The sequence below is a fragment of the Molothrus aeneus genome, chromosome 1 (assembly GCF_037042795.1).
Source record: "Molothrus aeneus isolate 106 chromosome 1, BPBGC_Maene_1.0, whole genome shotgun sequence".
NCBI classification, from domain to species: Eukaryota; Metazoa; Chordata; class Aves; order Passeriformes; family Icteridae; genus Molothrus; species Molothrus aeneus.
In genome coordinates, this window is record NC_089646.1 from 73,972,958 (window position 1) to 73,997,338 (window position 24,381).

General features: G+C 35.5%; 1 protein-coding gene across 1 annotated transcript in view; it reads left to right on the forward strand.

The window, feature by feature from the left end:
* Window positions 1-24,381, forward strand: part of CDH9 (cadherin 9) — a 98,538-nt gene that overhangs the window by 22,047 nt on the left and 52,110 nt on the right. Inside the window, exon 2 of the mRNA XM_066559430.1 lies at window positions 9,405-9,720. Coding sequence (XP_066415527.1) covers window positions 9,490-9,720 — 231 coding nt within the window. The 5' untranslated portion in view covers window positions 9,405-9,489. The remainder of the gene's footprint in view (window positions 1-9,404; window positions 9,721-24,381) is intronic.

Here is a 24,381-nt window from a genome sequence, read left to right on the forward strand (position 1 = left end):
TGCCATATATCATGATGAAATTAAGTAGAGAAGGCGATTAAGCTGCTGTTTATAAATGCATGAAGCGAGAAATGATGATTGCTGATCTCAAGAGATATTTAAAAAAAAAACCAAACAAACAACCAGAAGAGATTCAGAGGAAGGCTACAGGTGCAATCGAAAATCTGGCACAGCTTCCATACAAGAAATGATTAAGCAGGAAGTCCCAGAGCTTTCCATCTTGGAAAAATGACAGCTGAGGGAGAAATTGATTTAAGTCCATACATTCATCAGTAGCAAAAAGAGTGGAGAGGGAATAACTGTTTTCCATGACTTCCAATGGCTGTACTCACTGTCTAATGAAGATGTCATTTACAACGTTCAAAAACAAACAAAAAGGGTTTGTTCTTTTCACAGGACTGGTAAATATGTGTCTCTTTGCAGAACATTGTTTCTCTAAGACACATATATGCTTTCAAAGAAAACTTTGAGAAAGTCATGGCAAAGAGAATCTACGGGGGACTACTACCTTGTATTTTGAGACTAAGAAAACACAGAAGTAAAACTGTTATATGCTTCTCCACGCTTAGGTGTTATCATGAGTGTTTGCTTGTTGAATATATCCTTACTTATACGTCAGGTTACTAACAAAATAGGCACTACTTTATTACACTTATTGAATTTATTCATGTTTCATGTTTGTTTTTCATTAAAATGACATCTGAGTGAAAGATGTTTTGGGGTTTTTTTTTAGGGGAATGTTTTTAATTTTTAAGAAGAGATTCAGACCTAGAAATAAGAAAAAGGAAAGTTATCAAAATTTGTATTTCTGAATTTATATCATTATCTATTTTATTCTTGCAAGTGAAAGAACTACCATTTGTAGGTATTTTAAAGTGTTTGTTATGGAAATATAGGATAAACCTCAGCTGCATCAAAGTCCTTTCAGATTACCTGAGATAAACTAATAGCAAAAAATCATGTTAAGGTTATGCTTTATTTCTGTGTACAAATTCCTATGCTTGCAAGAGTCCTGCTGAGCTCTGAGAATAAGACTTTAGATTTTGTGATCCCATTGGAGACAGCAGAAGGACATAAAGGAGGCTGATCTCTAATAAATGACAGCATTCAGCAGCTGCTCAATTAATTCCCTGAGGAAGGAAGCAGGAACAATGGGCTACAATTACATTCTGAATTTGCTAACCACCTTTAATTGGTCAGCAACTCAGTTTTTGCAGTCCAGAGAAGTGAATGCATAATCCCTTGCAGGCAGCAATTAAGTCCTTCTCTATAGGAACAAGATTTCTTATGACTCAGATGTACATGAACAAACAAAAAAAAGAATGTCAGAGATTGAAGTTTTTAAAAAGACCTTGAGATACTAGCTTGAAGATATCTTTATTCTGAGAAATTCTAGCTTGTATAAACCTCTTGTGCCATTATACAAGCTGTAGACTCAGGAAGTTTAGCAGCAAGCTCTCGTTGTGGTATATGCCATGCTCAGGAGATATGCAGAGATAGGAGACACCAGATGTGGAATCTCAGTATGCTTCGTTAGGAGCTTGATGTGTGACCAGAGCAGACTGATACATAATGAAGCGGTAAGAAAAGGAAATTTAGAGAAAGTGTGCAGTCCCAGTTATCGGGAGAACTGGTAAATCCTGTCATAAACAGTGTTGCCATAGATGAATCTCATCTGTTTCATGCAGAGAGAATAATGAGAATCAATATGTCTGGAAAATAGGGGCCTATACCTCCAGATATGGTTTGGGTTTGTATCCGGCAGATAGAAAGCTATGCTGCTTATAAAAAACAAGAAAACAAAAAAAACAAGAAAACAAGAAAACCCCAACTCCTGAAAACCCCAACCCTCAAAAACACAGCAAAAATAAATGCCTTAATTTAGACACCTGCAGGGTATCAATGTCAAAGTACAGACAACAAGGTTATGAATGACAAAATGTGAAACAATCTTAAAGGGGAGGAAAAGAGAAAAAAATTTGCTTTGATGATAGCACTTTTCCTTTTGTTTCTAAAGGCTGTTCTTTAAAACCATGAATGTGATGAATGTGTTGCATTTGTAAATAAGGTGTGGCATAAAAACTTATAATGCAGCTTCATTATATGATAAGAGTGAAATGTGTTCCCTGTAGAGAAAAATCAATATTAAAGATCAAAGGAATATCTTCAAAAGTCCTTGCTTTAAGGGTTTACAAGTGCTATACTTCCTTGTTCTCCTCATGTTGAGGAAAAGGAGATCCTGTAAAAATGTTAATTATTGGAGAAAAAAATCTTTTTTTTTTTTCCAATGAGAAAATGCACATTTCACATGCATATTCCAGTGGCCTGTCTGGAAGCAGATATTTTAAAAGTCTCTTTTAGCTTCATTTAATACTATTGCTAAGAATTGAGAGGCCCTTTTACATGATGGGTTGGGAATACTGAAGGCTTCGTTCTCAGCTGAGGGAAGGATGGCTGGGCAACAAACCATCTAGAAAAAGTTTCATCTGCTCTTCAGAAGATACTTGTTCCAGAGAAGGGCAGATGGTATTTGCATTGCCCAGGGAGAGTTGCTTTAAACCACAGCTTTGCCTCTGCACAATTCTGCCAGTGGGGTTTGTCCAAATATGAATCAAAATGTTCTCTTGCCAGATCCACCCACCCAGGGGATTTGAGTTGCTCACCAAGAGTGCTATTGAGAGTGTGACTCAGGCCATGATGAGGTGAATTTGGACCTGTATCTCCAATTTAGAGACCCAAGAGTCTTGAAAAACTCTAAAATAAATGCTAACTCTCTTGTCACAGCAAGAGAAATGTTTTTCTTAATGCTCCTACAAACCATAGATTTGTTTGCCTAAAGACATTAACTCAACAGACATTCCAAGACAAATTGCTGTTAGTTCAAATTCCCTATTATTTTTATTAATATGACTCATGTAGCTAAGGGAACCTACACTGGTGTCCCAGAAATAAAGAATTGCCTTCAGCTGTATCCTGGCAAAATTTTCAAATGAGCTTCACCGTATTCAGTGGTGAACAGATAAGCAACCCAATAGGCAAAAAACAGTTCTGAAAGTCTATTCTGGAAGGTTTGCAGTGGGAGATGGTGAGTGGGGAAAATGTTTCTCTGGTGTGGCCCATGTTTCTGTGTCTGAAAAGGATCAAAGAATGGGTGTTCATCACTTAAAAAAAACCTGTCCCTTAAGCTTTGGGGATCCCTCAAAACCTGCTTCAGCTCTCCTAGAAATAATTTCTTGGTTACCTCAAGTTTAGTCCATATGCACATTGGTTGTTTACTTTTAATCTTTTTATCCCTAGCCCAAACCTCATCTTTATCCATGAATAGAAAGAGGGGAAAAAAAAAGCTTTTGGGCAGAAGAATGCTAAAACATAATGCTTTTTTTAGAAAATCATATATTTAAAGACCATATTCATGTCTGCAGTATGACTGCACTCAGAGAATTTGAGTGCTGCAGCCAGAGGGAAGCATGTGTATGCATCCTGGGATATCTTTAATTGGTTGGGGAAGTGATAAAAGTGAACCTACACTGGCACAGATCCAGCCTCTTCCTAAATCTTGGTATTATTGGTGCCAGTGTGCTGTTTATAGCACAGCTTTTTGTTGCTGCAGTTTCACCATTCTTAGTGCTCAGTCTAGGTAGATTAAAGTTGCATTCAGATATGTTGTTTTCCAAAAAAGGCTGACAAAACCAATAAGACTGCTTCCATGCATGCAGGCCTCACAAGATTTATATTTGCTATATCCTGTTAAAATACATACTTAGTTTTACAGATTGTATGGATCATCCTGAACATTAACTACATCTTTCTTATTTAGAGATAGGAGGGCAAAATGAAGCACTGCTGCTGCAGCTAACTCTGCTATTTTTAGCTATTTTAGCACCAGATCTTTTTCTTTGAGAACACAAATTTTGCTTCACTGTTAACGAATGAAACAGACTAATGTGGGATACATTATCAAGTTGCCGAAGGTTAGCTTTTCTTTGTGTCACGCTTAAGAGTGGCTGTGCTGCACTAATTAAAAACATTACCATGGCAATTGCTATAGAAACATTTAAATTGGCATCATCAGTAACAAATCCGTGCTATTGATCCCAGCAAGGCTTATTTCACACTACACCTGAAGAATCTAAATAGAATATTTTGCATTCAAAAGGACTTCAAGAGATAAATTTTTTCCAGTTGTTACTGTGCTCAGGAGAATAATGTTTTTCATAGAGAGATTATTCATTTACCTAGAGCTGTTGTAGGATTCTGATACCAAAGTCCTTATTGCAAGAAGAGACTGGAATAGTTCTGTGCTACCATCACATTTCCCTCAAACCATACAAATAAAAAAATACTTGTTACCTCCACTCAGATCCACTGCTTTGCAAAATGAGGAAGAAAAGCAGGTTCTCAAAAATGTTTGGCATTAACATGTTTAGCACATTAATGCCCCATCTTAAGAGAAGTTTCCAAGATAACTAGAAAGAAAATAATTTTCTATTGTTTGACAAAAACAAGTAGTTGACATTTTACTGATTAAATGATGGGAGCAGAAATAAAGTGAGAAGACACTGCATGTAGAATATTGATCAGTTGCTTGGAAAAAAATAAATTATTCTCTAAAGATCTTTGGTCCTCTTAGACGGAAAATCAAATTAGATGTTTATCATAATGTTCAGTAGACACATTGACCCAGAATAAAAAGTGTTTCTTTACACCTAAAAGCTCCAATCATCTCAAAAATAAAAAGCAGGAAAACATGGGCTGTAGCTTAATTTTTTGTTTTTGTTCTTGCTTCATTCTTCTTGACATTAAGGATGCTACCTTTACGTAGTGAAGTCCTACTAATTATCAAGGAAATCAGTAGAGGGCAGCACTACACAGAAAACCACATGTTTAAAGCAAGCTCAGTTTAACTTCTGCCCTGGCTGGGACAAAATATGGGAAACTAGATTCCTTTGAGAAAAAGACCTCTCTGAAAAATTGGTGTTGTAAGAGATAATTTCTTCTAGCAGGGTCAGAACACCTGTGCATGGTGCACCGAGTTCCTTTGAATAGGAAAAGTTGGTCTTACTTTTCCAGACCATACCAGAATCCTTTGTTTCACCATTAAACTCCACCTTCTGAGTCTACAGAACACAACTCCTGACCTGCTTGAACAGCTGACATGAGACAAGATACATAAGCCAAGGACAACCTTGAAGTATTTCTCTGAGTACAAAGAAAAGAGTAGCATAAACCCCTCCTGCATTTAAATGAGTAGGGCAAATAGTCTTTGGACAGAAAAGAATGAGGGCAATTTCAGGAAATTAAAAATGTGCAGTTTTGAAATAACAAAAATTAAGCACTTGAAATTTTATTTACATTTTAAATTATCACCAGACTGAACATGCAATCATACATCTTTAGAAGGCCAAATGAAAATATATTGATGTCACCCACCCTTCTCTGTTACAAAAAAAATGTAAAATCAAAGTAGACTAAATCATCTGAGTGTTAGATTTGTCTAAGTTTTGAATTAAGGACATTTTGAAGCAAAAATTTTAACTGTTTGGCATTTTTAATAACTTCTTTTTCACAGCAGTCTTTCAAGACATAGAGGTTTTAGAAGAACACTTTTAGTATTTTTAATAATTTTATGGATTCAACTATGCATTGAAATTTCACCAAATGTGCATGTTAGTTTTAGGAATTTTTGCTTAGTTTATGGCTGGTTATGTCTTACTGCAGAAAAGATGGTAGGACCCAACCAATTAGAGAAATAAATCAGTCATGACCTTAAGTATATAAAAACACAGTCTTTATCAGAATAGTTACATTACAACACATAATTCATATCAAGTCAAAAGTAATCAAATACAAAATTTGATTAATATGAATTTTTGAATATAATCATTCACAATGTACAGAAGAGGATTCTTGAGCTACAGTCCAAATGCAAGAGCAAATGAAAGAGCACTATTTGAGGACACATCAAGCAAGAATATCTCCAGAAGTGATAAGAGACTGTGGTGGTTTGACAGGAAATGTGTTTTTTGAGATGCTGTGTTTTTGGCCAATGGATATTCAGACTTTAATATTGGCATTTAACCTGGCCATTGGGACATGGACACGCCTCTGAGAACACGGGGTTAAAAGCAGAGCTCTCCCCTGGGAGGGTCCTCTTGGGTTTCCGGCGGGAAAGAGTTCGGGTCTCTGCCCCGGCCCAGCTGCTGGCTGGGCAGGGGGAGGGGAAAGCCATGAGGCCGAGAGAGGTAGGCCTGAGCCCGGGGGTGGAAGGGTGGAAGAGAGAGAAAGAGAGAGAGACCGGGAGCCATCGGGCAGCCCCCCCTGAGAGACACAGAGAGAGAGAGAGAGAGAGAGAGAGCCGCTGCCTGGGACTGTAACCTTGAGACTTGATAAACATGGGCCTGCGCCGGCAGCACGGCTGGGATGGAGAAGAAGGGGGGGGTGCAGCCGGCCGCTTGTAGGAGCTTTTAACCCCTTTTTGGAGAATGAGAACTTTACAGATCATTGACCTCTCCTAGAAGATAAAGTGGAAGATGAGGAAGAAAATGTGCAAGTGTGAGAGAGGTCTGGGCGAGTGAGAAATAGTAGAAGAGTAGAGAAGAATCCTTGTGGGAAGAGATGATGGAGTGGCTTTTGCTGGACTCTTTTTGTACAGCCATGGACAGACCCATGTTCCTTGTGACACAGAGACTGCATTCTAGGAGGAGGCAATGGCCTCAGAACCAAGAGGGTTCAGTGTTGATGCCCCTCGGCCCCAGGGGGTGAAAAAATATGGGGGGGACAGGTGTCCCAAAGGAGAGATTGTGGGGACAGGTGTCCCAAAGGAGAGACTGTGCCTTTTTTGGATCGGGACAGAGCATCCTTAAAAAAGACAACCCTAGAAGCAGCTCTGGTCCATGTTCAGTGGTGAGAGCACTGGACATGAAAGGAAGAGGTCACGACGGCAGATGTACTCCGGGCGGTGCCACGAGTGACACAGAAACACACGAGGCTTCAGCTGTGTTTCCAGGGGACTCCTCTCCTCTTGATGAATTGAGGATTGATTGTTTGAAGGGTGGTTCTGGACTAAGAGTTGGTGATTTGAGGAATAAATGTATTGTGTTGGAAATTTGGTGGGGGGAGGAGGAAATGTATTTGTAAGGTTTTCATTTTCCCTGTGTGTGTGTTCCTTTTTATCTGTAGTTGTAGAGTAGTTAATAAAGTTTTGTTTTCTTTCTTCCCTAAGTAGGAGCCTGCTTTGCTTATTCCTGGTCACATCTCACAGCAGCTACCAGGGAGAGGGTATCTTCATGGGGGCACTGGCATTGTGCCAGTGTCAAACCATGACAGAGACTCAGGAAGAGTCACTGGACAAAGTTGATAGTCTGATTTCTGAATACAGTATTTCCAAAGGTTCCTGTTGCTGCCTACTTTCATTCTGCAGTACCTTAAGCAGGATCTAATTTACAAAGCATCACGAGGCCCTTCAATCTGCCTCAAATGATGCAGGGGAAAGGATTTGAAATAGAAAAAACGATGTCTTATGCTCTACATTAATAAATAGCATTATTCAGTGATAAAACCTACTTCAGTCTAGTATTATACAAGGAATTCAAGGCATCAAACTTAAACATGGAAGATTGGCTGACTTCAGGGTTTTTTTTCTTTTGATCTGTATCCAGTATATTTCAATCACAAGACAAGATCATCATGTACTAAACATGTTCTTCAGTTAATGTCAAAATTTACTGGTGTTAAATAACCACAGAAGAGTTGCACTTTGCCCCTCTGCCTGCAGCAGTAACATACTGAGCATTACAAGGGAGAAAATCGGAATTCAAATAAAACACATTCATGAATGTATGCTAAGATCTATGTACCTTCATGATTTTATGCAAATTAATTTACTTAATGCTTTGATTCTTCAATTAAAATAAAAAGCAAAAGAAAACAACTTTTCCTGCATGATATACATGATCTTCTGCATAAATATGACACCTATTAAGTAGCTTTCTTTTTGTTTTCTAACATGATCTTAGAAAGTGATAAATATTCCCAGCCTTCACTTCTTGCTCACTAAAACTCTTTTTGAAGTTACTAAAATGCTTATACTTTGATCCTCCTTCAGAATTGCGGGTTAAGACACTGAGTCCATGCCGAATATCATCATTTTAAGACAATTTCACACAAGGGCACAATTCCAGTAATTTAATCATTAAGGCCTTTAGAGTACAATTCAATAAATGTTTTCCATTAAATAGTCTTGGTTCTCAACTGACTAAAAATTTTCACAAAAAGCATTTTATTTCCAAAATGCACTTTTGTACAGAAAAGAATACCTTCCCATCTTCTATAAAAATCCCAAACAAATAAACAACAGAATGAAAATAGTCGGTGGTAATGTTGGGTTGCAGAAGAAAGGGGGATAATTTCGTATGCTTTTTTATAAATTTCAAAATATCTGAGTGTTGTGGCCTCACACTACTATCACTGTTAATGGACCAGGACTCTCAAAGAAAATGTACTTTGGCTTTTGAATTGTTTTTCTATGATTTCTGTAATATACAATGACAACTCAGCTAAAGGTATCCTAAAGCAAAAGTAGAATTAATGTGAAAAAGTTTATGGAAAACACTGGGATATCAGGCACTTCAGTTGCACTGCCAGATAAAGAGTATGAGATTGATTTTGTTTAATAAATATTGCTTACAAGCTTCACAGAAAATATCAGAGTAATTTTCAGAAAAATACCAATTACAGTACGGTTCTATATAATGAAAATTCCCATTCATTCAGACTGATTCAGGGAAAAATTACTTACATTCCAAATGGAGAATGCTCTTCCAAATACAGAGTTATATTAACCCCAGCAGGATTCCTATGAACCCACAGTTGTCTAACAAGTACTTTTTGTTCTTGTTTAAAGAATCTGAGGAGGGCATCAATAATACTTGACAAATTTCATTTTATGACTTCCTTTCTGCAGAGATAGAAGATCCTCTGGACAATTGGGGGCTAGCAAGGGGAAGAATGGGACGTATTAATCACAAAGTAACAGAGAATTTAGATTTGCAGCCAGTTCTGAACAGATACTAAGGGAAGATAGCATCAGGCTGAGCAGGAAGACATTAGGTTGGAAGATTTCTTATTTGGGCTCTTTCCTTGTGTCAGGATGCTGCTGGTAGCTAAAGCTTTCAGAGAAAGTATTTTACTCAGCTTGTGTTTTAAATTAATGTCTATGTACTGTGTGAGTGAACTAGTATGAGATGAAAAAAGACATTAAAGAACTTGACTTAAAACTCTATGAGTAATTTTCATGGTTATTTGTCATTCCCATGGGTTATTGTTGGGATCACTAGACTGTGTTCCTGTTTCCTTAGGGAAAAGAGTTATTGCAACTTATACAAACGCTTTTCTCTGTCCCCTAGGTTTTTCTTACAAAAGGAATATAACATTTGAAAAATTTGTTCTGGTGAATTATTAGAGGAGTGGAGGCTAACAGCGTCTCTGGAAATGATGAGGACTCACTCCTTTCTGACAGTTTTGCTTTGGAGCTCTGTGTTTTATGTGGTTCATATGACACCATCCCAAAAAAGGACTAACAAGCACTCACACAGTGAAAGGATAACAGGATTGTCAGAGAATGATGGAAAAACACTGCACCGCACCAAGCGTGGTTGGATGTGGAATCAATTTTTCTTGCTGGAGGAATACACAGGTCCAGATACTCAGTACGTGGGCAAGGTAAGCCTTGTGTTTAAAGGATTCTTTAAAGGTGTTGCATCTAACACCCTTGGTACTTTCACTCCTTCTCCACAGCTGTTTTGCTTTTTGTACAGCAGTGGTCCCAATTTCTCGTTATGTCAAAGCACACCACAGATCACCTGAGGTTCCATGATTGTTCAAAGAGATTGTGAGAGAAACAAAGAAGTTAAGTAAAAAAAGAAAGGAAACTGTTCAGACTAAAATGTTCCAGTTTCTTATTACATATGCCCATGCAAGTTTTATAACTTTCTCAACTGTTAAGGATAAATAGTCGATAAGAGAATATAAAAGTTATGATTTCATTCATCTACCTTGTGGCTTTTTATGAGAGTGCTGGGCTGTATACTTTCTCAAGTGAAATATACAGTTCTGTTAACAATAAAATTACTGTCTCTCCATGATTCCAAGGAGGGGTGTAATGTCTGAGGGAAAAAAAATCTGGGGTTTGTGATTTCTGAAATAAACAAAAAATTTTATTAATGAATTGTAGGGTTTTACATTCTTTGAGATCTATCTCTGTCAGATGTCGTCAACAATGGCATCTCTGAATTCCTGTTGTCTCCAGTCCTACCTTTTCTGATAACATGACACTCAAAAATTTCTAGATATTTAGCCCTCTGGTGTCTCACCATCCACAGATCTGACTTATGGTCTAGTAAAACCAAGTCATCTTTATCAAGATCTAGAATATCAGAGATCTAGAATACACTCAGAGTAACTTAAAATTAAGGAAATGTTTATCTTAATGGCTTAAATAAATAAATGTCCAATTCCGTTTCTGTCATTCATCCACAATGCTGTCACTAGCTCTTATTATCAGGTAACTCTCATTTTCAGGTGCCTAGCTACTAAACTGATTTGGACATTTGTAGATAAAAGCTCCAAAATATTTTTGAACATTAGCTAATATCTCTGGTTGTGGGAGACATGATCATCTGGAAACCATGAAAATCATCTCCCTATATTAAGAAACAAATGTCAAAGAAGTCAGCCCTTGTAACTAAAAACTTGATTCTTACCTTGTTCATGCCAACACCTGTACAATTCTGTTTTCTATTAAATAAATCTAATGTGAAGTGGCAGAAATAAGACAAAAGCAAATAATACAATTGCTAGATCTGTTTATCAGTGTGTAAAAGTTTTGTTGTAGGCAAAAGGGTTTCCAATAAAGGATGAACTAATTGCATAGAGATACTCCTAAAAACATGTTTACAAGTATTATTGAATATTGAGTAGACTTGTGAAGAAAACATACAAAAAGGTGCACAATAATTCAAACTCCATATCTGTAAATCTACCTAGACTGATAGAAATAGACTGATATTTTAGTAGAAATCTGTCATAGAGGAGAAGCGAATGTCAGACATTAGAGCTGCTTCCAATTTCAGTCCCACTGAATATAGATGAATGACCTCAAAATACTTCAACACTCAAATAAATTAAGCTTGCATCAAGACCATCACCACCATCCCTCTTTCACAAAAGGAATGCTTATGTGTTATATTGCAACAGATGCAAACTTATCAGAGTAAGGTAGGATTGCATCTTACTTGTTCTAAACTAACAAAAAATTATTGGACCTTATTACCATAGACCTAAATCCAGGAAGAAAAACCAGAGGGCTGTAGAGCAGATGGATCTCAGATGTTTCACTTCTTTTAACTCAAACTACTTGTTGATATTTTTTACCCTTTACTACAAAATATTACAGAAAGACCCCTGAGAGAAATCAGCGTCATTGATTATCTAAACAGGTGAAAATTACCCCAAATATTATTCTGTGTTCCAAAGAGGAATTGCATTGAACTGATGAACTCCATGTGTTTTTGTTGATTTTATAACAGTTTATACCATGGTGAAATGATCCCAGTTCTTTCCAGTGGTATAAAACTGCCTAAATCCTGAAATGATCCCAGTTCTTTCCAGTGGTATAAAACTGCCTAAATCCATTTTTAGTTAGTTCATATTATTGTAGGGACATGTGACATACAGCACCAAGAGGGAACTGCTACAACAAGAAGGATTTTTTAAAGACATAAAAAGCACCCCAACAACTTCATTGAACAAAATTATTCTGAGAAAGGCTTAAATCTCAGGTTTAGTATTCTCCTCTTCAATGTGATGGTAATTAGCAAACTAGTGTGTGTGAAGTAACATCACTTTTATTCCAACCCATGGGGACTAGTTCATAGCAAGCATTCTTTCTTATCTATCCTCTCTTTAATATGGATATGCACAGGCGGATGGGTTTCTGGGGTAGAATAACAAATCTGGTTCTAAAATTTAAATAAACTGAATTAAGAAACTTTATCATAAAATAAACTTCTAGGGGATCATAGCCATAATATTAAAAAATTATTAATTTTTATAGTTGGATTGCTTGCAGCCACCCTTCAGGGATGGGGGATACATGCAGAATAATTGCCTTGTGAATGTGATGGGTGTCAAGGTAAATCCAGACAACTTACAGTATGCCCTCCTCACATCTTTCTTTCCTTCTGCAAACTCAGGATTCATGTCTCAAACACAGGTGAATGCATAAAATACATTGTTTGTAAAATGCATAGGGAGATAAACATTGTTCTAGAGAGTTTACAAATGAAATATTCAGTCAGACATATGCAAGGTAGGCAGTACCAGAGTCCCGTTTAAAAAATTAGACAAGAACAAAAAATAAATTCTAAAATATAAAAATAGCTACGTTCTTTCAAAATGCCGGTTGCCTAGTGAGATGCATGTCTAAATCAGATTATTAGTAGGAGGAAATTTCAGAGGATGTAGTGAGAGAAACTGTAAAACCTGATTCTGCCTACTAAGAATTCACAGAAAAAGTGGATTACAATATAGTATTAACAGTTAAATTTCTGAAATTATATTCTTTTTGAAGGAAGAAAAACAACCTGATAGGTTTTTTGTTATAAAATAAGGTCATGAGAAAATAAACACCTGACTGTATGTCATATCTGGGAATCTCTTTTTCTTTTGCATGGGAAGGGCCATAGATCCAGCCTCTTAGCTGCTACTAACTTTAAGCCCCTTGCAGAACCTGAAAGTCAAAATACTGATCTTTTATGAGAAAAATTTACCAGATCTACTCACTTCCTAACAACCTATCCAAAGACATATTTATCTTAAAAATGGACAAGCAGTTCAGGAAGTATTAAAATGCTGGTAAGGAAAAAACTTGCACAGAAGGCTCTAACTAAATACCCTTCAAGGAAAAATTAGTTTTGTTTTCCAAACATAATGTTAATTTTATATGTCTCCATTTCTAAATGACATAACTGATACCCACTGAATGGACATCACTTGTGCAAAATGCCAAATACCTTTAACTCCACTCCTTATGAAATATCCCTAGACAAGAATAAATAGACCTGATCAAAATCATGAGCCATTTTGGAAAACATGGTCCTTTATGTTTTTGCAACAGTAAATTGAAATGATTTCAAGAGATGAGATTTTTTCCTCCTTTAAGTCACCCAATTACTTTTCTCTACATTGAAGCTCTCCTCTCCCTGTATCAAACAGGCACCTTGTTAATAAAAGGCTGCTAATCTTGATGCACAGATAATGGGTGAAGTACCATGCAGTATATGTCAGAACCAATCATAAACATTACAATCCAACACCTGCCATATCCCAGAATTTTAAAAAGAAGAAACAAACAAGAATAATTTTTTTTTTCACACCACCTGCAACTTTTCTTTCTCATAATAAAGGAGGAAATACAAAATAAAAAAATAAACATCACTGCTCAATATTAACTGCTTATGAGTAATCTCCTGTTTAACAACTTCTATAAAAACAAATTAACTAGGTTCTGCATCTCATCAGCAGCATTTAAATTGGATCAAAACTCAAGAATTATCTCTCTTCTATCATCAGTTAAACCAAGTAATTTGTTTCATGACATTTGTTTGTGTGTCTTAACAAGATGTAAAAAGTGAAAAGAAAAATAGTGAAAGGATAGTTTTCTGTTTTGGTGTTTTTTTGGTTATTTTTTTTGTGAGGGAGTGGAGGTGTTTGGTTTGGTTTTGGTTTTTGGAAGGGCAGGGTACAACATATATTTAAATGCAGCCATTTCTTTCTTGTAATCTACATTTATAAATATTCAGACATCTGCAAGTAAGGTTGTATGACATAGCAGTCTCTCTTAAAAGAGAGAGACAAAACCAAAAGAACTCAATTAAACTCCATAAATAATTTTTTACTTAATAAAAATTTAACTTAAAAACAAGAAAAGAGGTATCACTGAATTGCCAACCTCACCAGACTTGGTTATTTTTAAAAAATATTCACTCAAATGTCCCTTTGTACTGAACAGTTTTGAGGTTTTTTTCCTTATTATTTAATGGAATTTGATAGTATTTTCTTGTAAATATAGACTGTAAATATCTTAATGGCTGGAAATATTATTTCACATTACTTTGCTCTCTGCCTTTGGTAGACCTACCAGTCCAGAGTAAGCTCACTCTTAATATGAAAAGCAGCAGAGAAGTTGGAAACCTGAGAGCAGTAAAGCACTTTATTCGTTAGTCTTATCCTCATTTATTCATGTCCTCCAAACATGTTGCTGAGGCCTTGGCCATACTTAACCTCAGCTCTGAGCAGCAGGGAGGAAGAAGCTTATGGCCCACAGGGGTGACCCAAAAAAGCTGGCTCTTGGCAACACTGCAGTGCCCAAACCAGCAATAACCTCAGTTGCTCCATCCTGAAGCATAATGTTCTCTTCCACAGCAGTTTTTACTGATTACCTAATACTATTTTCTTTGTGTACTGAATTTTTATTTTTATCTTGCATTTGTAGTGAGAGAGAGAAGTTACTTTTTTACTTGCAACCTAAATCAATTTATGAATTTTTTCCATAAGGATTTCTTTATAGCATTTGCTACTTTCCCTCTACAGAGACAGTTTAAGAGTGACCTGTAAGGATGAGAGCATATAAAGATGCACAATGCTTTCAGTGTTTCAAGTGTGCTCTCTACTTTGTTATAGCTACTGTCCATTTGTCCTCCCTGTAAAACTATTGCAATCAGGACATCAATAAATGCAACTAGAAACAGAATGGTTTTTGATATCTTTAAACTTAGCACTATGGTAAATTAAAAAAAAAAAAAAAAACAAACCCAAAAAAACTACAAAAACCCCCGCAGAATCATTAAAAAAATCATACGTTTCTACCACTTAAAGATATAATTCAACCGGGGGAAGTTTTCATCATATCCTTAATATATTCCATCTAGTGTGTATTGTATCCCAAAGCCATCTTATAAATCACAACTTTTGAAGAAGATATAATATCATATTTTCATTAGAATCTTTGTTCCTAAAGTAAAACCAATATTTTAGGATTGAATAAAATATGAAAAATTAGTAGGGTCTCCTCTTGTCTTTCCTTTCTCAGACCTCAAGTTTTTCCTTGTATTTGAGTAAATATAAGGAAATAATGACATATCAAAATAGAAAAGGGAAAAAAAAATAAAGACAGTAAATACCAAAGAAATAAGAAAAACAGTCTAACCAATATTTAAAAAATACAAAAGAGAAAACTTCTTTGATTTGGAAATTAATAAATTATCTCCACTTACACTGCATTCTTCAGTTAGCACATTTTTCAATAAATATTTGATCTAGTTTCAAGCAGCCATATCCTAGGCAGACGAACCACCAAAATGAAGCTAAAATTGAAGCAGACAAACAGAAGGGGAAAAAAATTTTAAAATTGCCACAAGATGTCCCTGTCTTGGACACATTCATAAATTAATTGCGAAAAGCCATACGGAGCCATAGTTTTACTTGTTTAAAAATTATTTATTTTCTGGAGGCTTTCAACATAAACCTTATTGAAAAATTGCTGGAAGTAAAATTTATTTTTGTCAAAAAACAATAAAAAATAAAGTCAAAAAATAAATTTTGTTATTTTAAAAAGAAGGCTGGAGGGTCAGGGAAGAAAATGATGAAAGACAAATGTTACATCTTCCAAACACAATGGGACTCTGTTTTTCTAGAAAGGGCAGCAGGAATTTCTGACAACACATTTTTGATTGAAGTTTGAAAAACAGTGACAGAGATCACTAATAGTGATTAGAGATCTAATCACATCATGCATAACCCAAGTATAAACTGTTTAAATAGGAAATATCTTGCATGTTGCATTGCAAGAATGGGTCTAAACTAGAATTTTGCTGTCAAATTTGAACATCATATTTCACATAAAATAAAGAATTATTTTTGAAAACAACTGCAATGATCAGAGGCTTCAAAGACATGAATAACAAGAGTGAGTTGGCATTGTTTGGTACAGATAGAGCAGCTGTCATGAGATCTGACAGCTTCTGTTTCTTCAGCTACATAAAAGGCTGTTAAAAAAAACAATCTGAAGTTCTTGTCATGTTCAGGGTGAGAAGTTGGGTTCATATTGTCATAAAGTTGATTTACACTTATCATCAGGAAAAAGTTTTTTGATGTTAAATACAGTCAATACAGTTAAGTACTAGGTAAAGCGCTCTCAGAGAGACAGCATTGTATTGATACTGGAGGTTTTCATGACAAACCAAAAAAAAAACACATGCCAGAAAGGTGACAATGATACTACCCAGAAGCTGAAGTCTGTGTTTCTCTTTAGGGCCCTGTCTGTTCTGTTCTCAAGGAGTCTGTGTGTGTTTTTCAAGTTAAATGGCTGAATCAGCTAAACTTTTTTTGAGAAAAATGTAAATAAAACAAACAAAAAAACCCCAAAACAACAACAAAAAAACAAAAACAAAAACAAACCCATAAATATAAGAAATGAGGAAATCCTCAAAGCTTTCATTGCAGATTTCCCCTTTCTCCTTTCCCTTGTTTTTTCCATTTCCTTGTCCCTTCTTCTCCCCTCTGGGGACAGAACATCCAGACTGCAATGATTTTCAATTTAAAAATAATAAAACAGGAAGCTACAAAATATGTACCTTTATGGATACTTAATGGAAAAAGGGGAGTTTTCAATGTAATTTTTGAAAATTTAGCAACACTAACTGAAAAGTTCACCCATAGCAAAAATGCAGGTCTTCTAAAAAATTACTAAGCTGCTTTTAAAGCTAAAGTCAATTCATGACAATTCAACATAGGCAAAACCAGCAATATTTCTCCAATTCTTTTCCCTCTCTTCCTCTATGCTTCTCTCAGGTGTGGAAAAAGTTATGTTCACCCAATACCCAACCTAGCAGCCATGGCATGGAGTCTACTTTATAGTTCTCCTCAATGTTTGTTCTTGGCTTAGTCACAGCTACCCTTCCCTGGGGATGTCCTGAGTGTGCTCAGAGCACTAAAGGGGTGGGACCAGACAGCAGGAATGGGGCAGCCTCCCCTGTGGAGTTCACTGGAATTGAGCATGTTGACAAACTAATAAAAAAGCAAGGCTTGAAGTAAAACCACCTATTTTAAAGACACGGTGGGCATGGAGAATGGAGTTGTCTTCTGTCTGCAGTGGTAATTTCCAGCTGCCAGTTAAAACATAATTTTCATTTTAATAAAAATGGTTTTTCTGAGCTTAAATGTCTCTTGCTCTTGTCAAGCTCTATATGTGAAAAGGCCTAACAAGGTCTAGCTTGAAGATCTATCTGGCTCAGGAACTTGGCACAATAGGTAATTGTTATCCGTAGAATAGCTCTATCTTATTAAAGCTTCCTTGGCTAGTATTTCTTAATCTTGTAGCATTAAGCCTGGGAAAAGAAGATTAGACCAGTGGCAATCTGCAGACCTATCATTATTTATTGTCAGGCAATCATTTATTGGGCATGAAAAGGTGGGAGGCTGAGGAAAACATGTTTTGTGAGATATTTTTCATTAGGTTGCTTATTTATTCCCTTGATTACATTATGGGAATGGTTTTGGAGAGAGAAAGTGCTTTGACTACATTGTGGTTTACTGGTACCTGCCAGCCCAGTGATAGAGTACAAAAGCCATCAGAGCAAAACAGTATGTGACTACCTAAAAAGGTCGATTTGGCAGCATCAGAGGATGGTATTGTGCAATGTCTTGTCTGTCAGGGAGAGGGTTATGAATAGTCATCTTGACAACAAATAGAGAAGCTGTCAACAAGCATCTGCCAAGAACAGTGTGTTCTTCCTATGTGTGCCCGATACATCAAATACTGTGTATTGCAGGAATCATCACACATTTCAGTCTTCTGGAACTGGAAAAAAAAATGTTAGTCTAGTCCATGTAATTGGCCAATTAACCACTATGCTGGGTATCAATCAAAAAGGAACCTGTGTACTCTTATCAGTTTTGGAAATACATAACCATAGTCTGATCATTGCTGTATGTATTGCTGTAACAACACAAACACACTGCGCAAACTTCTGCTCACTCCTACATCAACCTAGGGTCAGGAAACACTGCTGAAATCCCTCTTTTCTCTTTTTACATAACAGAATGTAGTAAAATTAATAATAAAACATTACAACCTCCATGAACATTTCAGAAGTCACAAATTCCTCTCTGTCTTTCTTCATATTTCAGACACAAGTATGCCCTTTCAGATGGAAGCCACTATAGCAGTTTTTTCAAATTTTGAAAGCAAGGAAACGACAACCAGGGTGATAATATTATTTGACTCATTTAACTGAAAAGAAGGTTTGTTACCTATTCTCCATTTCCATAGGAGGAAAGAGAAATGGCATCAATTATCCCTTACTTTAGTTGTAAAGCTCTTGCCAGAATCTCAAAGAGGTTGTTAGAATGGTTGATTCAGGTACAAGAAGAAATTTTTATCCCATACCCTGCCATAAAACAAATAATTGGTAGTGCTGGAAATAATTATTAATAAAATTTGACTAGATTTTTGTTTTATATAAATTTTATTTTTTTCCATCTGTAAATTGTAATTGCCAACAATTCTCTAATGAAGCTTTTCCTCAGAACATGTCTGTGTATGAGTTGTTCCCACACAATATTACAAAAAAAAAAAAAAGTAGTTCTGGAATAGAATGACAATAGCTATGAAGTATTGGGCTGAATGGTACATCAGGGTACACTATGAAAAGGAGAACAATACAGAACCAAATATTTACTATCTACCTACTTGGGAAACAGTGCCTGAATTTGTAATATAATTGATTGCTTTAACTTTTCCTAAAGCATAACAATGACCACAACAGATACTAAATGGGATACTGTTATACTTCTACTCAAGCATTCATAAAATTAATCCAACTTAAAATTTGTATTTGCTATCACCACCTGTAGCCATTTTTGACATTTGAAATTGTAGTTGTTACTACATATTTCTGATTAAGAGCTGAATTAAACTAAATTTCCAAATATTGAAAATAAATTTGGTTCTTATAAAAAGTTCTGGTTTACAATTTCTATGAAGTTAAAGTGGAATTAAACACTAATATATCACACTGATAAAATTTTGTAAGTTCTGATGTAACCTTTAAAAATGGTACTCTTCTGATAGCTGAGTCTTACAGGGATTGTGGAAGTAAACATATTTTTCTTTTTAATAAGCATTTCTGATGAATGAACCCTGTCAAATACCAGGAGGTAACAGAGCATTAAATGTTTGTATACAACAGGTAGCTGACTGATAAGAACAAATTAAGAAATGAAAAATATAATACTAAAAGTATTTGCTTTCCTTTTCTCTCTACCATTGCATTATTTGCATTTAAAAGGGTGAGATTAACGTCCCTGTAAAACAATAATTTAAAAAAAAAAGGAAAAAAAAGACTGTATGTTCTGCGCAAAACAAGTGACTAAAAGAAATAAACATTTGTCTTTAATTTTAAACCTATATAAATTAGATAGAAACAATTGGTGTGGACAATAAAATTAATTTAAAGAGGAATTTGGCATGGAAACAAATATTTCTGTATCCATCATCACTGAAGGAAATGGAAGGAAGGTTGTTGCAAGAAAGCAAAATAAATCATAAAAGTGTGTTGAGTTATTTTTTAATTCTAAATTTCACATAACACGCAAATACATTAATCTCTGAAAAGGCTAGTAATTATGGAATGGAAGAGGCCACGGTTTGATTGCCACAGACTCCATATGAAAAATTTAGAATAACATACAGAAAGGCACGAAGTGAAGGGAAAAATATGAATCTATAGAAGAAGAAATTCTTCAGTGCCTCCAAAATACGGAGGGAAACAGGAATCATCCATTCTGTTTTCATCTTATTATAGATACTGCAATTAATTTTCTTTGTAGTTCCGGTGGCTAAATCTGGTCTAACTCCATCTAACTCCATGTTGTGCGAAAGAAAAAGAAGAAACAACCCCCCTCTCTCCCATAATTCAAAGTCCTTTTATTGTCCTAAAAATTATGAAAATATATGTGTATGTGTATATCCATGTAAATCACTGGTTTATCTTCAGGATAAAGAAAAGATTTACATTGACCTCTTTGACATGAATAAAAGAGAAAAAGATAAGTCAAATGTTAAAATAGTGATTCTAGGATTAATAATTTCCACATCCATAAGTATAATTCAATGGAATTTATCAAAGTATTTTACATTAAATGAACATCACCTATGGTGAGACAGGCACTGACAAAACATCTCTTCTGAGGAGGAGAGAACTGCAACAAAGTTGCTGGAACAGTGATTTGTGGTCACAGAACAGGTCAATGACAACAGTTTGATGCAGTACGGAATAGGGACAATTTCACAGACTGGCAAGGCTTATCTATTTGGAGAAGTCAAGACAGAAAGGAGAGCATTCATCAAGAGTGAAAACAATTTGATAAAAAGCACTTCTGTTCCCTTATTTTATTAATAACAAAATCTCAATTTCTATCTTAAAATCTATTTTCAAATGATTAACAAGATCATGGTCAACATTTGACTCCAGCTGAAGATGCAGGATAATTAGCAAAACAATCAGTTTTATTATGTGTGCTGTGACCTTCTCCAAAGGACAGAGAATTTCCTTAGACAAAAATAGATTTCAGAAATTAAAGTCTTCATTAAATTCTCCAGTTCTCTCCCTACAAAATTTTTTCATAAAGTTATTAGAACATTACCATCAATGCATTCAGAATTTTATCTGCCTTAACCACATGCAAATGCTTTGACAATTCTTGCTCTTGAACTAATAATATAACTATTCCCTTATGCACCTCCTGGTGTTTTTTCTTTTTCATTAATATTTGCATTAAAAAACTTTTATTTTTTAAACCCTTCCTAAATATCTCCTGCACTGTCTAATTTCTCCTTCTTAATCTCATTTCATCTGACCAGTTTGCAAATTCAGCTATTAAATTAAACATGAAGCAACACTGTTGGTGTACAGGGCTTTAGGCTTGGTTTGGGCCTTACACTTTGATTTCTCTAGGCACTACTTCTCTCTCATGGAGTTTTCATCTGAAGCCCCAGGGAGCCTTGTCCTGGCTCCCCTCTAAGCCACAATCCTCATGTTTGATCAAACAGGTACAATCAGCCTGTGGTTTATGCAGAATCTGAAGTCCATCTCAGGCACCCTCCAAATGCAGTTACACTCATCAGTTTCTGTTGTGCCATGGAAGACATTAAGGAGTGTTGATAACCATTCCAGCCACTGCCTTGTCTTTACCCTCATTGGGCAAGTTTTCAAATTTTGAAAGAAGATTTTAAAAAACTATATAAGTAAGTAATGCAAATTTCAATAAATGCAAAATGAGTGACAAATAAGAAAAAGAAAAAAATAGACGAAACATTTTTTTCTTAACTACTGGTTTTCATGATACTCTTCTTGAAAAAATAGCTTCCCCTAGGAAGCTACCTTATCATAACACAGATTCAAGGGTTGGTTCTTATTATGTCCTGTCCTGATTCAAACCCTTTTCTTTCATATACCTACTTTTGAGACTCTCCCAGATTTTTCCAGGGGTTGGGCATATTCTTGTCTTGGAGCAGACATTGGGCAGGGGAATTTCACTCACACTGATGAAGGTATGACATGGATAGCTCTACAGGATACTTTCACTGACTACTCTTGAGTTGGTATGACAATTTACATCTTCAAGACAGTCAGCAGAACAGAGAAACAGTATAATTTAAAACAGCTATAATTATAAACAGTTAATTAAAATTAACTTTAGTTAATTTATAATTATAAACAGTTAATTAAAATCAACTTCAGTCTGTGTTTTTCTTTTTTTCTTTTTTTAATCAAGATTGTCAATAAATAATCAGTAATAAAGGACCTTAGTGATAATTTCAACAATGACCTTGTCTTCTTTCCAGTACTGTTCATCTGAAAATTTGTTTTTAGATAAACATTTAAGACATTTAATGTACCACCACATAACAATGAAATTTTGAAATTACTATTGAGGAACAAATTAATTTCTTCTTGTGAGGTGTGCACAGTGTCCACAAAATATTTTTTTTACTAGTTTGCAAAGCAGGATGTTAGGAAAAATATATCATTTTAGAATTAGTCTTTGTGGTAGAGGTCATTCTGAATCAATAAGCATGAAACTCAGCATAATAACTTTTCAGATTTGAAATGAATTTGTGTAAAAACAAGTATGTTTTAAGGCGAGTAAATAATATATTTTGAGTATTTCTGGAAACTACATATCCAGCAGCTTAAAAAAAATTCCAGTCAGCAGGCCTATAGTCTGGTTTTGTTTGCTTGGTGCTGAAATCCTGGAAGTCTGTTTACATATTTAAGGCCAAAAAAGACTCTGATCATATTAGCTTACATCTCAATATCCTACTATTCCATTATACTGTATGACTTCCTAAAAACCATGCAGTCTTGATCAGTGCACCACTGTCTATAAATATATATATATATGCACATGAAACTATGATCAGAAGTGACAAAATGCTCAAATATTCCTGTTACTGATATATTCTTGAGGTTGTTGTGGATGACCTCATTCCTGGAAACACTTAAACACTCAGTATATTGAGTCAATACAGTCCTTGTTCAAAGTTAGGGCAATGAATAACCAGACAAGTTAAAGGGCATCAGATTCCCGAAAGAAAATAGAAGAGAACAAATCATGAAACCAAATACTATTATTGGTATTATAATCTAAAAGAAATTAGTATTTTTTAGATCATAATCTAAAAGATATTATAATCTAAAAGTTCTAAATTCTGGGGTCAGGGAGGCAGGGACACTAACATAATCAAAAAATACAGTGGTCAGAATGACTACTCTCTTAAACCAGCACCTCCTGCTGCCTCTGAGATAAAGTACTTGGCTAAAAAACCATTGGTCTCCCCTATTAGAGTATTTCTTATAAGCTTATTAGTACAGAGCTGAGCTCAGAGCAATTAGTTCTGCAGAGGGTAGGGGATAATCCATCCATACGACAAACTCATGTTGCTTCTAGGTCAGAGCTTTTATTCCTGCCAATCTCTGTGCACATCTTTTGGAACCAAAGAACATTTTGAGTGCCTCTAAAACAGCAAGGAAAGTCATGCACCCAGACAGATTTCACTCAGGAGTTTCTGGTGAAAGAAAAATCCATGAGAAAGATATCCTCTGCTGTTGTGAAACCTTTAAAATAATGATGGATTTAACACCTTTTCTAAGGATTGATTAAAGTGGCAGTGCTTGGTGTTATGATGTCATAATTTCTGACCTGTGGACACAATTGATGACTGGAGTCACCTCCTGTAAATCTGTGTCTTATGTTATGGAACAGAAAAATGTCTGTGTCTGGTAAGCCCTAAATAATAAATAAAAAGAAGTTGGCTCTTTTCATCAGTCTGAAAACCTATAACTCAGGTGTTGATTTGGAAAGTAGAGAGAAAAAATTATGTGCTCTGAAATCCAGTTCTTTGTGCAGAAGTAAGGATGCAAACATTTTTGCGGGTTTCACTACAACTTATAAAGGGCACAGGAGATACAGAAGATAAGAACGGTACGGAGGTGCATGAGGATACAGCTCTGATTTTCAGGATTCCTTCCTATGTGTGCAGAATACACACGTGGAATTTCCCATTTTGCGTTTGTGTCATTCTAACCAAAAGACTACTAAGAATTCTACTGAACTCTTCCTGAATTGAAACAAGATTTACCCTTAAGTATTTAGTAAAAATCAGAACCTTCAGCTGATGTCAGCAGTGTTTTTTGCAATATCATTCTCTAGAGAATTACTAACAATAGACAGCTGAACACAAGAACCAGATGCTGGAAAGCAGAAGATAAGGAAAGTAAATGTCATTTGCCTTGTTTAATATACAGTCACTTAGGTTACCATCACACACAGAGTCTGGTTGTTTAATTAAGAAGTTTGTGCTGATGTCACAAATTCAAGTCAGGTAAATACATTGCCATTTAGCGCATACATAAAACTTTTGATTAAACACACATAAATAGGAAATTAAAGCAATGCATGTACTGCTACTTCAATCCACACCGAAGAACTACTGCATCTATTAAGATGTCTTTAGAGTTTTTAATTGCTTAAAATGCTAATGAAAGAGAATATTGGCTGAGGTGCTGTTGATGCTGTATCGTAACTGCTGTAGATCTCACTTAGGTCTAAATATATATACAGCAGGGGCACTAGTTAATATCCTGCCTGTCACTAGCACTCAATACATTGTGTGTGAGATTTTAGGTTTGGCTGAGATGATACCAGCCCTTATTTCAAGTCCACCACTTTCATTTTTTTATTAGAATCAAATTATTTTGT